The 21,673-nt window shown below is 43.4% G+C and overlaps 1 protein-coding gene across 2 annotated transcripts in view; it reads left to right on the forward strand.

The window, feature by feature from the left end:
- LOC139226653 (dynein axonemal heavy chain 9-like) overlaps positions 1-21,673 on the forward strand; it is a 285,314-nt gene that overhangs the window by 56,670 nt on the left and 206,971 nt on the right. For both annotated transcript variants that reach the window (XM_070857558.1, XM_070857559.1), the window contains exons 5-6: positions 6,891-7,079; positions 19,208-19,443. In XM_070857558.1, the coding sequence (XP_070713659.1) occupies positions 6,891-7,079; positions 19,208-19,443 (425 nt within the window). The remainder of the gene's footprint in view (positions 1-6,890; positions 7,080-19,207; positions 19,444-21,673) is intronic.

A 21,673-nucleotide genomic window follows, 5' to 3' on the forward strand; every position in this document is an offset into this window, starting at 1 on the left:
CAGTCTACACTTGGGCAGGAACGGAACCAATGTCCTAGGGGGAGTGTTTGCTAGTGCTGTTGGTGAGGAGTTAAACTAATATGGCAGGGGGATGGGAACCAATACAGGGAGACAGAGGGAAACAAAAAGGAGACAAAAACAAAAGACAGAAAAGTGATGAGTAAAAGTGGAGGGCAGAGAAACCAAAGGCAAGAAACAAAAAGGGCCACTGAATATAAAAGGGTGGCAGGAGGGGTAAAAACTAAAAATCATGGTTTAAAAACTAGGATGAAAACACTCTACTTAAATGCACGCAGCATTAGAAATAAAGTAAATAAGTTGACGGCACAAATCATTACAAATGGGTATGATTTGGTGGCCATTACAGAGACATGGTTGCAAGGTGGCCCGGACTGGGAATTAAACGTACAGGGGTATCTGACGATTCGGAAAGATAGGCAGGAAGGGAAGGGAGGTGGGGTAGCTCTGTTTATAAGGGATGATATCAGGGCAGTTGTGAGGGATGATATTGGCTCCAATGAACAAAATGTTGAATCATTGTGGGTGGAGATTAGAGATAGTAAGGGGAAAAAGTCACTGGTTGGCGTAGTTTATAGGCCCCCAAATAATAACTTCATGGTGGGGCGGGCAATAATCAAGGGAATAATGGAGGCATGTGAAAAAGGAACGGCAGTAGTTATGGGGAATTTTAACCTACATATCGATTGGTCAAATCAAATCGCAGGGGGTAGCCTGGAGGAGGAATTCATAGAATGCATACGGGATTGTTTCTTAGAACAGTATGTAACAGAGCCTACAAGGGAGCAAGCCATTTTGGATCTGGTCCTGTGTAACGAGACAGGAAAAATAGACGATGAAAAGGGGGATTTAATAATGGGAAATGTGGAAATGGCTGAGATCTTAAACAATTATTTTGCTTCCGTCTTCACAGTGGAAGACACAAAAACCATGCTAAAAATTGCTGGTCATAGGAATGTGGGAAGGGAGGACCTTGAGATGATCACTATCACTAGGGAGGTAGTGCTGGACAGACTAATGGGATTGAAGGTAGACAAGTCCCCTGGTCCTGATGAAATGCATCCCAGGGTATTAAAAGAGATGGCGGAAGTTATAGCAGATGCATTTGTTATAATCTACCAAAATTCTCTGGACTCTGGGGAGGTACCAGCGGATTGGAGAGCAGCTAATGTAACGCCTCTGTTTAAAAAAGGGGGCAGACAAAAGGCAGGTAACTATAGGCCGGTTAGTTTAACATCTGTAGTGGGGAAAATGCTTGAAACTATCATTAAGGAAGAAATAGCGGGATATCTGGATAGGAATAGTGCAATCAAGCAGACGCAGCATGGATTCATGAAAGGGAAATCATGTTTAACTAACTTATTGGAATTCTTTGAGGATATAACGAGCATGGTGGATAGAGGTGTACCGATGAATGTGGTGTATTTAGATTTCCAAAAGGCATTCGATAAGGTGCCACACAAAAGGTTACTGCAGAAGATAAAGGTACTCGGAGTCAGAGGAAATGTATTAGCATGGATAGAGAATTGGCTGGCGAACAGAAAGCAGAGAGTCGGGATAAATGGGTCCTTTTCCGGTTGGAAATCAGTGGTTAGTGGTGTGCCACAGGGATCAGTGCTGGGACCACAACTGTTTACAATATACATAGATGACCTAGAGGAGGGGACAGAGTGTAGTGCAACAAAATTTGCAGATGACACTAAGATTAGTGGGAAAGCGGGTTGTGTAGAGGACACAGAGAGGCTTCAAGGAGATTTGGATAGGTTAAGCGAATGGGCTAAGGTTTGGCAGAATGAATACAATGTCGGAAAGTGTGAGGTCATCCACCTTGGGGAAAAAAAACAGTAAAAGGGAATATTATTTGAATGGGGAGAAATTACAACATGCTGTGGTGCAGAGGGACCTGGGGGTCCTTGTGCATGACTTCCAAAAGGTTAGTTTGCAGGTGCAGCAGGTAATCAGCAAGGCAAATGGAATGTTGGCCTTCATTGCGAAAGCGATGGAGTACAAAAGCAGGGAGGTGTTGCTGCAACTGTATAAGGTATTGGTAAGGCCGCACCTGGAGTACTGTGTGCAGTTTTGGTCACCTTACTTAAGGAACGATATACTAGCTTTGGAAGGGGTACAGAGACGATTCACTAGGCTGATTCGAGAAATGAGGGGGTTAACTTATGATGATAGATTGAGTAGACTGGGTCTTTACTCCTTGGAGTTCAGAAGGATGAGGGGTGATCTTATAGAAACATATAAAATCATGAAAGGGATAGACAAGATAGAGGCAGAGAGGTTGTTTCCATTGGTGAGGGAGACTAGAACTAGGGGGCACAGCCTCAAAATATGGAGGAGCCAATTTAAAACCGAGTTGAGAAAGAATTTCTTCTCCCAAAGGGTTGTGAATCTGTGGAATTCTCTGCCCAAGGAAGCAGTTGAGGCTAGGTCATTGAATGTTTTCAAGTCAAAGATAGATAGATTTTTAAGCAATAAGGGAATTAAGGGTTACGGGGAGAGGGCGGGTAAGTGGAGCTGAGTCCACGACCAGATCAGCCATGATCTTATTGAATGGCGGAGCAGGCTCGAGGGGCTAGATGGCCTACTCCTGTTCCTAATTCTTATGTTCTTATGTTCTTATGTTCAGTTCAAAAGTCGTTCCAGATATTACACCCAGGTTTAATGCCAAGTGTGATAAAAATGTGACACAGGAAGTCCGCAAGACATATAGGGATGGGCTCAGAAGGCTTGATTCTGGGAATTAAGCAGGAATATGTTCTGGCATGCTGTATGCAAACTCTGAAATAACTATGAAAGTTCAAATTTGTATTGGGAGATGTATTTGGTTCCTTCAAAAGAGATGCAATAGATTTCAATGTTTTTGCCTGTAGGAATGTAGGCTATTTTTTTAATGCAGAATTTCTCAAGCTATAGCATTTTGATTTAACTAGTTAAATACGGTTATACACCAACAATAGCACAGTTTTGGATAGTTGCAATCAGCTGGCTCTCCATTTCAGGCAGAAGCAGGTGATGTGTAGTTTGTTGATTTATAACCAAAGTCTACATCAGTCTAAAATCATACATAGTGGGTGCTTTATCCAATACATCACACTGTCTATGTCACCCTTCAGGTGTCACTTGTATATATGTACATTTCTTTCAGCTGATTGACTTAAATTTCACGTTCATGACATGACAACAAATTGCAATTGAATATTACGGGGACATGCAAATCAAATATGAGGAGAAACAAGAATGAATTAAATGAGTCAAGCATAAGCAGATAGCCAACTCAACCAAAAAATGGAAATGTGAATCTTGAGATTGTTCCAAATATTCTTTTGGCTGCTATTTTGCTTTCTCCACCAAGCTGTAGATTATTACCAGAAACAAGGTGTTTTTTCTCGTATTCTCTTTTTGCAACTCTTGCTACTTTGTGTTCTTTTATTGTGCTTTGGTCTTGCAGGCCGGGAGCGTGCCGATTTCCGGGCCAGGCCACCGCATGCTGCTCCCTGTAATGGGGAGTGGCAAGAGTTTGTAGAGGGATGTGATCGGGGCTCAGGAGAGGCGAGGGCCCTGGGGCAGCACAGGCCAGCCCACACTGCGATATGTGTGTGCCCTAGGTCCGTGCAACAGAGCTAGTCTCTAATCGTCTTGGGTAATCCTTGCCACTGGACCAAGACCTCGCTCTGTCAAGCCCGTGTGGTGGCTGGTGTGCAACGGCCACCACACGTTAAAAAAATCCATGCATGGGCATCTTCCGTCCTTCAAGATGTAGTACGGTATCCGGAATATTAGGTCCTTCACTGAAACACCTGTGAACTCATCCCTTTTTGGCATGGAAGCAAGCCATCCTCGCTTCGAGGGACTGCCTATGATGATGATGATGACTGTACTTTATATCCGTGACCTCTAGCACCTAGAAGGACAAGGGGAACAGGTGCATGGGAACACCGTCGCCTTCAAGTTCCCCTCCAAGTCACACACCATCCTAACTTGGAAATATATCACCTTTCCTTCATTGTCGCTGGGTCAAAATCCTGGAACTCCCTCCCTAACAGCACTGTGGGAGTACCTTCACCACAAGGACTGCAGCGGTTCAAAAAGGCGACTCACCACCACCTTCTAAAGTTTGTTTTTATTTGTCCAATTAGAGATGGGCAATAAATGCTGGCTTTGCCAGTAACGTCCCCATCCTGGAATAAATTCTCCACTATTCTTTGCATTTGTGCACATTTAGTTTTATGTATCTCTCACCTCTTTTGTTGACCAAAGTTGGTTAATTATTCGAGTGGAGCTCTTGCCCTTCAGGGGTAGGTACAGGTCTTGTATTGTACCAAATACTTTGAACACCTCCCATTGTTCTTCCGTAGTTTTGCCCGTTAACAATTCCGCCCAGTTTACTGTGGTCAATTTCTGTCTTAGCCCTTCAAAGATAGCCTTACCTAAATTTAAAATCTTGGTTTGTGACACACCCTCCTCCTGCATAAAAGTATTTTGTTTACTTTCTCTGGGGAAATCTCTTATAAATTTCTTCCCAAATTCTTTCAGTAGAGATGTACATCCCTTCTCCACTTTCACACATCAGCAACCCACTCTGTAATAGGTTAATCTCTAAACTTATTGAACAACACTGCAGGAGATCTATTAGTATACACAATAAATTTAGCTGATCCTGCTTGTTAATACAAACCTGTATGAAATCAGAATGGAGGGGCTACCTAACATCTCAGTGACTGAATGCACTTTGTGATATGTACGGAGTTGTCAGCCTTGGCTGTGCGATGGCACTCTCGCCTCTGAGTCAGAAGCTAATGAGTTTAAGCCCTACTCAAGGGCTTGAGCACATAATTTAGACTGATACTTAAGTGCAACACCCCCTCAATGCTGCACTGTTGGAGGTGCTGTCTTTCAGATGAGATGCTAAACAGAAGCCCTGTCTGCGCTCTTAAGTGGACATAAAAGATTCAATTGCACTGTCCAAAGAAGAGCAGTGGAGTTCTCCTGATGCCCTGGTCAATATTTATCATTTAAACATTAATAAAACAGATTATCTCATCATTTAGCTTATTCTGTTTGTGGGATCATTGGCTGCCATGTTTCCCGATATAACAAAGATTACACTTCAAAAGTACTTCATTGACGATGTTGAGTGCACCAGATGACATGTCAGGTGATTCAAGTAACTCACAAGACACTTAGCTTTGGCGTATAACTTTACAAGTTCCAAAGTCCACCCAAGCTTAACCAACTATTACATTCATAGATGGATCTTAATTCTATAACACCTATTCTTGTCCAAGTTATGAGCTTTTCTAGCTATTGTACACTCACAGCTCGTGGCAACTCAACTTGTTCAGAATCCACATCCTGTTCTCGCAAAGTGACAGCTAACTCATCTGCTCCCTCTTTTATACAGTCATTCTGGTTTTTCCATTTTTCAGCCAGCTGTGGCTGACAGATTTCCTTTCACAACACAGGCGGTGCCTATAACTACTGCCAAGGCTTCATTCTTATCTGAGCTCTCTCAGGGTTGCAGACGGAACTCAGTAATTTCTATTACTCCACTGCTTCTTCTTGCTTAACCTTTTATTTCTGTTCGGGCTGATTTGCTCAAAACATGTTTGCTTTTTCCAGCTGGGTTTATGTCAGCAAAAGCCTATTGCACGACATGACTGCCTACATGTACTGTAACTCAAGCTAGCTTTGTTGACCCATGATGCCTGTGTTAGTTATATTGTCATTGTTTAATGCTAAAACCTATACAGAAACGCATTTATTTACCAACTGGCTACGAAGCGCTTTGGGACATCATGACGTTCTGAAAGATGTTATGAAAGTGCAATTTCATTCTTTTCTTACTGACCAGGAAAATCCCAAATGGCTACCTACTGCCTCAGTATGCATAGATATTGTTTTGAACCTATGGGCTGGTATTTCCCTATGTTGCCACCTCTGCTCGCGCCCCGGTGGGACAGTAATGGGGGCAGGGATGTTTTTCGGGTGGGCTTCCAGCTCCCAGCACCCTGCTGGGAAATTTGTTACCGGTTTTCCAGGGGCGCAGAGCAGCACTGCTCGGGAGCGTCAAGCCGGCGAGCAATGTCACCGTTTTTGACTGTGTGGTGAAATTTGGTGTTCGCTCATCCTATAGTGCCTCGTAGCGCCGTGCTGGGACTGTCTGGAAAACCAGACAGTCAGAGCTGTCCCGGCAACGGTGACTGATGGAATTGGTGAATGAGGTAAATTTGATTGTTTTGTTCAGTTTTATTTTTGCGATGTAGCTTATTGTGGGCTGTTTATTGTATTGGGAATGATTGTTGTGATTTTAGGTGCGATATTGTTTTTTTCCACAGAAGCCTCTCTTAGGGTGCTCCGAGCCTGGCTCCATAGCAATGGATGTTCAGTTGCTCAGCCGGCCTTGTACCCTAAAAGAGGTGTGCAATGCCTCCCTTAGCGCTCCGCCCCACACTCAGGGCCCAGCTGATGAATTTTGCTGACTGAGGAGCAAACTGTTCCCGGGCGCAAACTTTATTGCCCCACCGCCATTACCGCCCCGAAATGACCAGAACCGAAAATCCAGCCCATGGTCTTTGTACCACTCTGAGCATTAGTGATGGGAGAGAAGCATTTAAAGAGATGTCACGTGTTTGAATAAAGCAGCCATTGTTCTCTTGTTTTGAAAGAAATGATCAATTTATCACATCTGGTCATGATTTTGGCCTTGCAATGAGAGTCGATTTGCTGCCTTAGTGTTTCCGTTACACTGCCTGCACATAGCTTTGTCAAGCTCCAATGGTTCCCATAGCTTAAGTAGCTGGTTTGCTTTGGAAATGTGTGCATCATTCATTCTGAACTACTTCAAAGCAATGTATTCTTCATAGGTTGGTGGCCTGGCCTCAGAAAATGTACGTTGGGCTGAAGCTGTGCATACCTTCAAACAACAGGAGAGTATGCTATGTGGCGATGTGCTCCTCATCACTGCCTTTGTCTCATATCTGGGCTATTTCACCAAGAAGTACAGACAGGATCTAATGGATGGAATGTGGAAGCCTTATCTTGGGCAGCTCAAAGTAAGAAATTTTGGCAATTCTATTTACTAATAAATTGACTGGTTTTGTAACTTACTGAACATTTCCCAACAGACAATATTTAGTAATATTCATACATTATATAAACAAATTAATTTGTTACATTGTGTTATGAATGTTAGTCAGACAATTTATGAGTGAAAGCTTTATTTTTAATCAACTTTTATATTTGCTCATGTCGCATGCAAATTTTAAGGTGTTTAGGGCGAACCTTAAAATGTCATTCTGACCAGAATTTTTCTATTTCAGATAGATCTCGATTTGATTTTTTAAGTTGCATCTAGCTGATATCTACTTGCTGCTGTTCATTGACATTTTAAAAGTTAATTATGAACTTATATGATTATGTAGGTATATCTTTGTAGCATACAGATATAACACCCAAGTCAGCACTTATTGCTGTTTTCTCTGCCATGTAGGTATTTTTCCAAGATAGTTTAGCTCATTGTCTTGATCTTCCATGAATATTGGGTTTTAATCATAAAGGCTGGTTCACTATTTTACCAGCGCTGCCATATGTATCATTGTTCCTTGGTAATGAGATGTTAAATTCTGACAAACAACTTTGACTTATTTTTTCAATATTAGTAGCTTTTATATAGACCTGGTTTAATTAGTACTCTGAGAGACTTTCATCAACGAGCTAGACCTCAGTGTTGACACTAATGCTTGGCTCCCTTATCCCAGTGGTACAGTCACAGAGTCATGAAAATCTAGATTAAATGCTGAGAGCTGGTTCATGGATACCAGTCTCCCAGAATCCAAATTGAAACAAGGCCAATGTAAAAACAACTACAGATGTGCATTGGACGACTGTTCCCAATGAGTTGTCCGTAGCTCTTTAAATGTCCTTTTGCTTTGATATTTGCGTAGTTCAAAATGTGGGATAGTAGCATCTGTGCGCCGACATTTTTGCAGCTAAATCTGGCGCTCTCATCCCGATTTGTGGATTTGCAGAACCACAAAAAACTGTCGGTTATGCTAATGGGACAAGAGTGCTGCTTTCAGGAATGTAAACATGGGGGGATGGTCACTGCCACTGCGATCTGAATGATCCAAATGCCAATGTAAAAGTGTATTTTCCTACAGGACACCTTACGGTCAAAGTCCATAGTTATTGGTCCAAAACAAAATATCTACAGGTCCTCTTCAGAGTAATGCCATCCATCTGGCCTCACTGCTGATTGTTTCTTAACCCCAACCTTCTGAGAATTCACCATTGTCATTGAATTGTTTTCCATTACCCACGATGGCCATATGGCCTCTCTTGTGGTTACCAATTGTGCTGAATTCTGGGCACGTTTATCCCCTGGAATTGTGTCTACCTGGAAGTAGGCGGAGGCTGCCCAGATGTATTTAATGCTTCCAGTCAGCAGAGTGTGGAAACGTTTGTTCAGTCAGTCTGGACTGCATTCAAATCCAGCTCCCAGAGGTGCAAAGGCAGTATTCTGCTGCACTGCATCATGCAGTCCCATTGTGCAACTGAATTTAAAGTAGCACTGTTTCAATCGTTTACAAATTTTTGTGGTAAGTTGAACAGTTGACAGCTGTGTATTCTAAGTATCGTGTAACATTGGTAGCAAGCAATTATCTGCATATTTATATAGCCAGTTGTGTTCTACTGCAACAATGGCTCTTGGCAAATCTGATTAAGTGCCACAATTGCGAGCTAAAGCTAATTACCATTCAAAGGATATCAGCGATTCTCTTCTTATAAATCTTTTACCAACCCATATCATTCAGCTAAATGGAAATGAAGATAGAAATGCTGCATAAACTGTGTTTTGCCTTTTTAATAATTGAAAACTCTCACTTATTCCGCTCAGGAGCTGTCAATTGTTTGTTTCTCCTGAAAGACTTTTTCTTTATTAACTTCCCTTCTTGTCTGGCACATTACTTTCAATGGCGGTTTGTGTTTTATTATTCATATCAGCAGAAGTGTGCGTTAGCAAAAATCCACTCCCAGGAGGCGGGTCGTTCATTTAAATATTTTAATGAGACTGTGTGCCTCAGATATTACAACAATTTGTATTTATATAGCGCCTTTAACATACTATAGTAAAACATCCCAAGGTGCTTTACAGGAGTATTATAAGGCAAACATTTGACACCGAGCCACATACGAGAAGTTAGGATAGGTGACCAAAAAGCTTGGTCAAAGAGGTAGGTTTTAAGGAGTATCTTAGAGCAGGAAAGAGAGGTAGAGAGGCAGAGAGGTTTATAGAGGGGATTTCAAATCTCTGGACAAAGGGGGAAAGGATGTTCCGAATGTGGCCCTCATCCTGATGGCCACCTTTGTGTGCGGCTGCATCAAGCTGTGCATAGACCCTTCGCAAGCAAACACCAAGTGTCAGTACGTGCTGAGATTCTATCTGTCCCCGATGTTGTGAAGGATGGGTCTGGCCAGGCTGCCGCGGAAAGCTCCAGCCAGTTGGACCATGCCTCAGCACCTGTCCTTTGTGGAAAAGTTTTTCAAGAAAAACACCTTTGACCACAAGGCCATAAAGCAGGGGTCGGCATGCAAGGTCCTGGACGCCCTATAAAAGAAGGAGATGATGGATCCTGTGGGACGGTTCCCTGAGCAGACTATCGAACTCGTTTGGCAGAATGTCTCATCGCCAGAGCTTTCACACAAGCACCAAGACGTAGCTTGGTTGGCAGTGAGAAGGGCCCTACCCGTCAGATCCTTCATGCACAGCCGGGGTTTCAGAGACACGGCACTCTGCCCCCGAGTCGGCTATGGTGCGGACGAGACTGTCATCCATTTCCTTCGGGATTGCCCCTTTGCAAGGCAGTTCTGGAAGGAGTTGCAGTGGTTGCTGTCGAGGTTCATCCCAAGCAGCTCCATAACACAGGACTCTGTGCTCTGCGGATTGTTCCCAGGGACGCACACCGAGACAGACATCATCTGCTGCTTGAGAGCCATCAGCTCGGTGAAAGATGCACTTTGGGATTCCTGAAACTTGCTGGTCTTCCAGAGCAAGGAGATGTCCACGGCCAAGTGTTGCAGACTGGCACAATCCAAGGTCCAGGAGTACGTGCTGAGGGACGCACTAAAGATTGGTGCAGTCGCCGCAAAGGCACGATGGGGAAGAGCCACGATTTAAGGCCCTTCCGCCACGGTAAACCCAGGGAATGGAATCAGACCCCCCTCGGGCTGTACTTGTTAATCTGCTTGTATACATAGAGCACCATGTACTGAAAAACACCTGTGTTATGCCATGTATAATGAAAGTCTCTGCATTGTTTCGTAACTTGTAAAGAAATGTAAATGTATTCTTATCCGTTCCGTGTACTGCTTTCATCTGCATAGTGCTACATGTAACGTGATTCGTGATCGGTATTGAAATGTATCTTGGAAGGTAATGTAAACCTGTTCCCATCTGCTCCATGTAATACCCTTATTTGCACAGTACTACATGTAACGTGATTTAAGAATTGTACTAAACTGTACATTGAAATGCAATGCACGCGAGTGCATTGTATGGAATTGCTGTCAGCATCCAAACGAATTGTATGGAATTGCTGACCGCAAGGCACTGAACTATTTTCCAATGTATTGTGAAAATTTTACATGAATAAAGTATATTTTTGAAAAAAAAAATTCAGAGCTTAGGGCCTAGGCACCTGAAGGCAAAGCCACCAATGGTAAAGTGATTATAATCAGGGATGCTCAAGAGGACAGAATTAGAGAAGCGCAGATATCTCGTGGGTTGTGGGGCTGAAGGTGATTACAGAAATAGGGAGGGGCGAGGCCATAGAGGTATTTGAAAGCAAGGATGAGAATTTTGAAATCGAACCATTGCTTAACTGGGAGCCAATGTAGGTTAGCGCCAACAGGGGTGATGGGTGAACGGGACTTGGTGCGAGTTAGGACACGGGCAGCCAAGTTTTGGATCACCTCAAGTTTATGTAGGGTAGAATGTGGAAGGCCAGCCAGGAGTGCATTGGAATAGTCAAGTCTAGAGGTAACAAAGGCATGGATGAGGGTTTCAGCAGCAGAAGAGCTGAGGCAGGGGCGGAGGTGAGCAATTTTACGGTGGTGGAAATATGTCGGTCTTAGTTATGCTGGGGATGTGTCGTCGAGAGCTCATTTCAGGGTCAAATATGTTGCGAACAGTGTAGTTCAGCCTCAGGCAGATGCTAGAGAGAGGGATGGAGTCAGTGGCTAGGAATGCAGTTTGTGGCGGGGTCTGAAGACAATGGCTTCAGTCTTCCCAATATTTAATTGTAGAAAATTTCTGCTCATCCAGTACTGGATGTTGGACAAGCAGTCTGACAATTTAGAGACCGTGGAGGGGTCAAGAGAAGTGGTGGTGAGGTAGAGCTGCATGTTGTCAGCGTACACGTGGAAGCTGATGCCATGTTTTCGGATGATAATGTCACCAAGGGGCTGCAAGTAGATGAGAAATAGGAGGGAGCAAGAATAGATCCTTGGGAGACACCAGAGGTAACATTGCGGGAGCGGAAATAGAAGCCATTACAGGCGATTCTCTGGCAATGATTAGATAGATAATAATGGAACCAGGCGAGTGCAGTCCCATCCAGCTGGATGATGGTGGAGAGGCATTGGAGGAGGATAGAGTGATCAACCATGACAAAGGCTGCAGACAAGTTGAGAAGGACGAGGGATAGTTAACTGTTATCGCAGTCACAAAGGATATCATTTTTGACTTTGATGAACTCCATTTAAGCCAGTTGGGCTTCCCAGGCCGTTTCACCACCCCCCCACCCCCCCACCCCCCCAACCATGATGTAATTGACCCTCCCCCTTCCTCTGGAGCCACCATGTCCCTCCGAGCCATGATCTCCCATCGACCCAGCCTTTCCGATCTCCCCCCAACCCCCTGATCTTTCCAAACCCTCCCTCCTCTGCACTCCTCGGATGTGGCCTCCAATCACCCACAAACTCTTCCGATCTCCGCCCCCCGACCCTTCCGATCTCCGCCCCCCGACCCTTCCGATCTCCGCCCCCCCCGACCCTTCCGATCTCACCCCTCCCGACCCTTCCGATCTCCGCTCCCCCCGACCCTTCCGATCTCCGCCCCCCGACCCTTCCGATCTCCACCCTCCGACCCTTCCGATCTCCGCCCTCCGACCCTTCCGATCTCACCCCCCCGACCCTTCCGATCTCACCCCCCCCCGATCCTTCCGATCTCACCCCCCCGATCCTTCCGATCTCACCCCCCCCCAACCCTTCCTAATCAACCCTCCCCCCGACCCTTCCAATCTCCATCCCCGACCCTTCCGATCTTCGCCCCCATCCCTTCCGATCTCCGTCCCCTCGACCATTCCAATCAACCCTCCCCCCTCATGACCCTTCCAATCTCCCCCCGACCATTCCGACTCCCCCACCCCCATCCCCCTGACCCTTCCGATCTCCACCCCCCGACCCTTCCGATCCCCGCCCCCCGACCCTTCCGATCTCCCCCTTGCCTCTGATATCCCCTGACACCAGCCCCCGATCTCCCCCCACCCCCCTCAAATCTGTCTGTCCGGGAAATGGAGATAAAATATGTTAATTAGGTCCTGCCATTAAATGCAGCAGGACCTGAGAGAAACCCGTTCTTCTGGGTTTCCCAAAGGCACAACTGCTCCCTCCTCACCTCCCCGTAAATATCGGGACCAGAATTTCAAAGTGTGGATTGATTAGAAGTGTAGCCGAAGTGATGAAACCATAAATGAATGTCTATGCCACAAACCTTGTACTGCCATGTAACATTATAAATTCTTCCAATCTTGCCATGATAAGATTTTGCCAAAATGAAAAATCACTGTAGACTGGTGCGATTCTGTTAAACTGGTCAGTATTGTAAACTGGTGTGATTGTACTGCTCTGCATTATTCTTAGAATACACAATCATTTTTACCATTACTGTTATCAGGGTGAAGTGGTAATCAAATGGCTTTGGAGTTCTGGTTAAAGCAAGGCTAGTTAGGTATAAATGTAGGCAGCAGATGTGCTGACTGTTAGAACAGATTCAAGAAAATAAAGCGCTGAGAACCCCCTACTTGCATTCCCAGAAATTGAGGTAACTTTATACTCTTTCTGTATTTTGTAGTGCTGTTTAATAACAAAATTGTGGTTGTAAGCTTAATTATCTCGTGTCTGAAACCACAAGACTTCCGTATCTTTAGCGGGTCAGCAGAAGTGATGTGCATTTGTAGCTGATGCCTTTGTTGTGCTCTGGTGGAGCCTATTAATTGACCAGTTTCTGTTGAGTGTTCATTGGTAGTTGCCGGGTTGTCATAGCAACGGTGGCAGCACAGTACAAATAGGACCTCTCACCCTCCATTTGACAAGTGCCTTCCCTCTGAATAATGGAGTGTGATTATTTTACCAAATCAGCTAAGTAACATGGCTTTAAAGATTCTACAGAAGTCTTACAAGCTGGATAATGTAGCCCCTGGTTTAAGACCTTGTTGCACAGCACTTAACCCTGCTCCAGCGTATAGCGTAAAGTGGGTGGCTAGAATCTAATTAGGAGGTTCAGATGATGTCAGAATTTTTTTTATAACTGTCAGCAAAAACAGGGATTAGATTGAAGCCTTGAACTCAGCCCCTAATAGTTTTCCTCAAGAAAGAATGAATGCTATTTAGTTTGTGTGGTGTTTTTATCTACTTTCTATCACTTTAATGCCAGCAGGGACTGTCAAGATTACCCATATCCTTGATGCATGGTGATGTTCCTAAAAAGATATAAATGCTTTGAGATGTGTACAAAAGGATATTAATGAGCTACTCCGCATGATATTTTCTCAGGACTTAACCTACACAACTTGTTAGAGAGCATTACTAAACTGATGTGACACTAAGTATTGTGAAAGCAAGCCACTGATTTAGTTGTACAGTGTATTCACTGGGCAATGTTAAAATATCTCTCTCTCTAAGTACCATAGTGTTTGGTCATAAACTGAGATTTATGTGCATAATAAGATTGTGGTTCACTTTTTAGATGGACTGTTTCAGCAACCATTAACAGATCGTGGTTTCCAAGGTGACGCAACATACATTTTCTGGCTTGAAAGAGTTAAGAAACACCATTATGAACAATGTGATTTAAAGGCCAACATTGTCTGCCTTGAAGAATACATAAATAAAATATATTTTATAATTTATTTACTGTAATAATATATTTTTAATCTATCTTCCTCGCAAAGAAATTCTCATATTTTGAAGTAAATCATAATCTTACCCTATTATTAGGCAGAATAATGAAAACATTAATATGGAAGAAAATCCCACAGCCTCCGGCTATGGCTCAAAATGCCTGACTGCCTTAAAAACAGTCACGTTGAAATGATTAATTGCCATGTTGCTTTTGAACTCCCATCCAGTTTAAGTTATGGGACCATATAAAAGAAAGCACCTGTCTCCTGATGTCACACAAGGAAGGTTGTGCATCTACCATCTCCGCCCAACGCTGGCTGAAATAATCAGCTTGTTCAATAGTCAATGAATGATGCACCTGTGCCTTGGATAATATTGTTCTTCATTTGACATTGTGATCCAACTGATAGCAGAGCACTGAAGACAATGACCACTCTAGTCTTGTGACTATATTATCTCCATTATTATAAAATCTTCAATATAAGATAGACCTGCTCTCTCCAGTGTACATCATTCAGGAATGCCCACAGCATCCTTCATACTTCATATTGTACACCAGTCCCTTCTGTAGCTTAGTCATTAGTAAAATGATGGAGGAGGAGAGTGAGTACGAAGGCTGTCAGTAACCTAGGATGCATTTGATATGGACCAGGTGACTTTTCGACTTTGAGGACTGCTAACCTTTGAAGTACTTCCTCTTTATCTATTTTTATGCTATCCAATATTACTACTGCCTCCTCCTTTACTGTTACATTGGCAGCCACCCCTTCTCTCATGAATACAAAGTGCTCATTTAGTACCTCAGCAGTACCTTCTGCCACTACAATAATATCTCCTTTTTGGTTTCTAAACAGCTGCACCCTCCTTTGACTAACCTTTTAATATTTATGTATTTATAAAAGACTTTTGGGTTCTCTTTTATGTTACCCACTAAGCTTTTCTCATACTATCTCTTTGCCCCTCTTATTCCCTTTTTTCGATCTCCTCTGTGCTTTCAATATTCGACGGTTCCCCACTGTATTATGAACCTTACATTTGTCATAAGCCTCCTTTTTCTGTCTCATTTTAACCTCCATGAAATGGAAATTCAGGCACTAGGCCGGCTGAGCAACTGAAAATCCCAAGCTAAAGAGTCGGCCTTGGAACGCCCTAAGAGAGGCTTCCCTGGGAAAAAAAAATCTCCAAAAAACCCACAAAGAACATTCCCAATACCGTACTGACGTCACATAAACATAAATCACAAAAATAAAAACAATCACACTTACCTCATGTAATCATTCCTTCCCTCACTGCCGCCGGAATAGCTCAGACCACCCGCTTTCACAGGCGGTCCCACTAGGGTGCGCTATGGTTCAGAATAGAGTAGTTGAGTCGTTGCACACCAACTTGACTCTCCCGGGCAATGCTGCTCCGCACCCCCGCAAAACTGGCACCAAATATCCTGGCGGGGCGCCGGAAGCTGGCCGCCTGGCCGTAAATCATTTCCACAGCCATTACCCCACCTCTGGGGCACAAACAGAGGTGGCAACCAACCGAAAATCCACCCCCTTATCTTTAGTCATTGGGCAGCTTTGGATGCCCTTCCTTTCCCCCTCCCGGGAATGTGTCTACCCTGTATCCAAACCATCTCCTCTCTGAAGGCCTCCCATTGTTCAATGACTGTTTTTCCAAACAATGTTTGAATCCAGTCCACCGGGCCAGATCCCTTTTCAACTCATTGAACTTAGCCCTCCTCTAGTTAAGTATTTTTATGCTTGATTGTTCATTGTCCTTTTTGATAATTATTCTGAACCTGGTGATATTACAATCACTGTTCCCCAAACCCTCTCCCACTGAAACGTGCTCCACTTGCCCCACTTCATTCCCCAGAATTAGACCCAGCACTGCTTCCTTCCTCATTGGGCTGGACACTCACTGATCAAGAAAGTTCTCTTGTACACATTTGAAATATTTTTTTCCCTCTTTGCTCTTGACACAGTTACTATTCCAGTCTATATTAGGGTAATAAAAATCCCCCATTATCACTATATATTCTGTAATTTGCCTGCAAATTTGCTCCTCTATTTCCTTCCCACTATTTGGTGGCCTACAGTATAGGCGTGTCATAGCGCCTCTGTTGTTCCCTAATTCTAACCAAATAGATTCTGTCTTTGACCCCCTCAACTACTTCATCTCTTACCAGTGCTATAATAGTTTCTTTGATCAATACCCTCTTATTTTTTCTTCCTTGTCTTTCCTGAATACCTTCTAGTCAGGAATATTAAGTTCCCAATTCTCCCCTTCATTGAGCCAGGTCTCTGGTATTGCCATCAAATCATAGTCCTATGTAGTGACTTCTGGCTGCAGCTCACCAACCTGACGCTCCATGCATTTACGCACATATACCCCAAACCCATCTCAGACTGCCTCGCATTTGCCTCTTGTCTGGTCCCTCCTATTCATTTCTCCAGTGCTAATGGTCTCTCCCAGTCCTCTGTACACTTTGTTTCTCCTATCTAATGTTTCATCCTGGTGCCTACCCCCCTGCCAAATGAGTTTAAACCCGCCCCCACAGCACTAGATAAACTTCCCACACGGACATTGGTGCCAGCCCTGTTGAGGTGCAACCTGTGCACCTTGAGCTGGTCCCTCCTGTGTCAGAACTGGCACTAATGCCCCAAGAATCTGAAGTCGTCCTGCATCGTTTCTCCAGCACATGTTAATCTCTCTTCTCCCACTTTTCCTTCACTCACTAGTGCATGGCATTGGGAGTAATCCAGAGATTACTAACTTGGAGGTATCAATTCCTTTGATTGTTCCTCTCTCCTGCAGGAAGATGCCTCTGCTCAATATCTTCCTAGTTAAGTGATGTGGATCAGGAACTAAAACTGCATTTATACCTCCACTCTGGCACTAAATATCACCCATTAATAGTTACACCCATTGCCCAATATTGCTATTCTTTGCAAGAACTGTACCAATCACACTGGCCCAGAAATCCCGGCCGGCTACTTCCCGCCAGCGATCAGGTAAAAAAACCTTTTAAAATAAATAAAATGCGCACTTACCTGAAGCTGCTGCGCTCACGCGAGTTCCCGGTCCTGAGGCCTCCACTGACTGCGGGTCGCAGTGCGTGCACATCAGGACGTGCGCAGGGCTGGAGCTGCAGTCACATGGCTCTGGGCAACCAATCAGGTAAAATATGTTCTCATTCATAATAATGGGAACTCCGTAAGTTGGAGTTCCCATTATTATGAATGAGAAACCACCCCCCCAACACACAAAACATTAATAAAAAATAGAAAGAATACACTACATATTTAACATTAATTTAAATTAAAGTTATTTATGTATTATTAAAAATATATATTTTTCCAATTTTTAATTTTTAAAAAAAATTATGTTTTAAAATAAATTTTACGTAGTGGTTAGGGTTTTAAAAAATAAAATGTGTTTTTTTTTACGTTTTAAGTGTGTTTTAAAACTCTTACGCCTGTAAAAGTAGGCTCCAGCTTGACAGATTGGAAAAGCCGGTTTTCAACGCATGCACATTGTGCGCTGAAAACCGGCTTTTGCGTTGCCTTCCTGGGTCCGTACACACTCCGTACGGACCTGGGGAGGCCCGGAATTTCTGCCCCATTATTGTACAACTTGCTCCCCTATATTCAGAGGATGTAAAACATGCATGAAGGTGGGACTTATACAGTGAAATTTATAGAAATTTAAGAGTCAGAGAGGCTGAAATGTTACTGTGACATCAGCGTATAAAATGTAGCTATCTAGTTGGGAATTAATTAGCAATTTGTCATTTATTTCAAGATTTTGGCCGAGAATAGAGCCATAAGAACGACATTTGTGTTTTGTGGAGCTTGTTTGAACCCTGTGATTAAATTGCATAACTCTTGCACAGGGTATCAAAAAATCAATGCGGTGTTAATATTGATTGAAGGCAAAAATAAAACTCCTCCAAATGGTTGAGCAGGTGAATTTCCTTCCCACGGCATTCTTGAACCGTATAGATGAATGAGATTTCAGGTTTGATCCCCATTCTGTGCTGAGTTAGTTGATCTCAACTGTGGTAATAGAAAGTTGAACACAAAAGCAGGTAATTTGGCCCGCCGAGTATGTGCTGGCTTTCTGTTAGAGCAATCCAAAACTATTCCTACTGCCCAAGTCTCTTCGCATAGCCATGTATATTTCTCTGCTTCAAATGTGTACCTGATATTCCCTGAAAAGATGCTGTTTTCTGTGGCAAAGCTCCAACAATCTTCTTCAAAATTAAATGTCACCTATCTCCTCTCCTTACTTTCTTAGTAGTAATTTTAAATTCCTCAGCACTGACTCCCCAATCCGATGAAATAGTCGTCCCATATTCAGTCTATCCATCAAAATTTTTCAATACCTTTATTAAATCTTCTCTTCGATTCCTCTGCTTCACTGGCAATAGTCCCAGTATCTCAAGTCTCATCATTATAATTTCCCTTCCCTTGTGCCATCCTGTTGAATCAGTCCTTTGGAAACTGGGATTCCCAAAACTCTAAATGTGGTCTAATCAATGCAAGACTCAAAATATCGCTTTCGCCAAAAATTTGGCAATGTCGCACTTGTATTTAGGACAACAAAAACCACCAAGGACAAAGCCCTTGGATCAGCGGTAGTTATGAAGACCTGCAAAAAAAGGTAAGTTAAAGTTTTTATTTTTTAATTCTTTTGCAGCGATTCGCTAGTTATGTGTCTCGTGAATGTTTTGCGATTTTTAAAAAATAGTTTTTTGCTATTTATTTTTTGATGTTTCCCTCCTCCCGCCCCCCACCACCGAGGCCACTCTCGGAGTAAGCCTCTCAAGCCTCAGCGTAAAGTTGCAGAAAATTCGTGGTTTGCACCACGAATCCTCATGCAATGCCGATTTTTACCGCTGCGCAAATTAAAGCTTGAATTTAGGCCTTCTCGCGATGGCGATGCGACAACGGTATTTTTGGTGAAATACGAATTTCTAGCCCTATGTTCTTCCCATGTTCAGATTCCAATCCCTGTGACCACTGGTTTGGATCCCTTGACCATGCTTACAGACGATGCAGATGTTGCAACCTGGCAGAACGAAAGCCTCCCTGCAGACAGAATGTCCACTGAGAATGCTACCATCTTGACCAACTGTGAACGCTGGCCCCTTATGATCGACCCTCAGTTGCAAGGTATCAAATGGATCAAGAACAAGTATGGAGAAGATCTCCGAGTTGTGAGGATTGGCCAGAGAGGGTAAACCATTTCATAACTTGCTTATTTCTAATGAAAAATCTGTTTCTAACTGGTCGCCATCAGTGGGGAATTGTGAGGAAATAGGGTCTCAGTCTGAGGTCGCAATACCTCAATCTCAGTTCCTTGTCTCTCGTGTCCGATTGGTTTAAAGTTCTCCTGCATAATTTCATCAGTCTTTACTGGAGGTGTCTGAAATGCTTTGCCCTCATTGGGAAGGAGTCAATTGCTGAAGGAGCAGGACTGGGAATTAAACATACAGGGGTATCTGACAATTCGGAAAGATGGACACGAAGGGAAAGGAGGTGGTGTAGCTCTGTTAATAAAGGATGATATCAGGGCAGTTGTGAGAGACAATATTGGCTCTAATGAACAAAATGTTGAATCATTGTGGGTGGAGATTAGAGATAGTAAGGGGAAAAAGTCACTGGTAGGCGTAGTTTATAGGCCCCCAAATAATAACTTCACGCTGGGGCGGGCAATAATCAAGGGAATAATGGAGGCATGTGAAAAAGGAACGGCAGTAATCATGGGGGATTTTAACCTACATATCGATTGGTCAAATCAAATCGCACAGGGTAGCCTGGAGGAGGAATTCATAGAATGCATATGGGATTGTTTCTTAGAACAGTATGTTACAGAACCTATAAGGGAGCAAGCTATCTTAGAGCTGGTCCTGTGTAATGAGACAGGAATAATAAATGATCTCCTCGTAAAAGATCCTCTCGTAATGAGTGATCACAGTATGGTTGAATTTGTAACGCAGATTGAGGGTGAGGAAGTAGTGTCTCAAATGAGCGTACTATGTTTAAACAAAGGGGACTACAGTAGGATGAGGGCAGAGTTGGCTAAGGTAGACTGGGAACACAGACTAAACGGTGGCACACTTGAGGAACAGTGGAGGACTTTTAAGGAGCTCTTTCACAGTGCTCAACAAAAATATATTCCAGTGAAAAAGAAGGGCGGTAAGAGAAGGGATAACCAGTCGTGGATAACCAAGGAAATAAAGGTGAGTATCACATTAAAAACCAATGCGTATAAGGTGGCCAAGGTTAGTGGGAAACTAGAAGATTGGGAAAATTTTAAACAACAGCAAAGAATGACTAAGAAAGCAATAAAGAAAGGAAAGATAGATTACAAAAGTAAACTTGCGCAAAACATAAAAACAGATAGTAAAAGCTTTTACAGATATATAAAACGGAAAAGAGTGACTAAAGTAAATGTTGGTCCCTTAGAAGATGAGAAGGGGGATTTAATAATGAGAAATGTGGAAATGGCTGAGACTGTAAACAATTATTTTGCTTCGGTCTTCACAGTGGAAGACACAGAAACCATGCCAGAAATTGCTGGTCACAGAATGTGGGAAGGGAGGACCTTGAGACAATCACTATCACTTGGGGAGTAGTGCTGGACAGGCTAATAAGACTCAAGGTAGACAAGTCCCCTGGTCCTGATGAAATGCATCCCAGGGTATTAAAAGAGATGGCGAAAGTTATAGCAGATACATTCGTTATAATCTATCAAAATTCTCTGGACTCTGGGGAGGTACCAGCGGATTGGAAAGCAGCTAGTGTAACGCCTCTGTTTAAAAAAGGGGGCAGACAAAAGGCAGGTAACTATAGGCCGGTTAGTTTAACATCTGTAGTGGGGAAAATGCTTGAAGCTATCATTAAGGAAGAAATAGCGGGACATCTAGATAGGAATAGTGCAATCAAGCAGACGCAAATGCAACATGGATTCATGAAGGGGAAATCATGTTTAACTAACTTACTGGAATTCTTTGAGGATATAACGAGCATGGTGGATAGAGGTATACCGATGGATGTGGTGTATTTAGATTTCCAAAAGGCATTCGATAAGGTGCCACACAAAAGGTTACTGCAGAAGATAAAGGTACTCGGAGTCAGAGGAAATGTATTAGCATGGATCGAGAATTGGCTGGCCAACAGAAAGCAGAGAGTCGGGATAAATGGGTCCTTTTCAGGTTGGAAATCGGTGGTTAGTGGTGTGCCACAGGGATCGGTGCTGGGACCACAATATACATAGATGATCTGGAAGAGGGGACAGAGTGTAGTGTAACAGAATTTGCAGATGACACTAAGATTAGTGGGAAAGTAGGTTGTGTAGAGGACACAGAGAGGCTGCAAAGAGATTTAGATAGGTTAAGCGAATGGGCTAAGGTTTGGCAGATGGAATACAATGTCGGAAAATGTGAGGTCATCCACCTTGGGGA

Source organism: Pristiophorus japonicus, chromosome 16 (genome assembly GCF_044704955.1).
Source record: "Pristiophorus japonicus isolate sPriJap1 chromosome 16, sPriJap1.hap1, whole genome shotgun sequence".
NCBI lineage: Eukaryota > Metazoa > Chordata > Chondrichthyes > Pristiophoridae > Pristiophorus > Pristiophorus japonicus.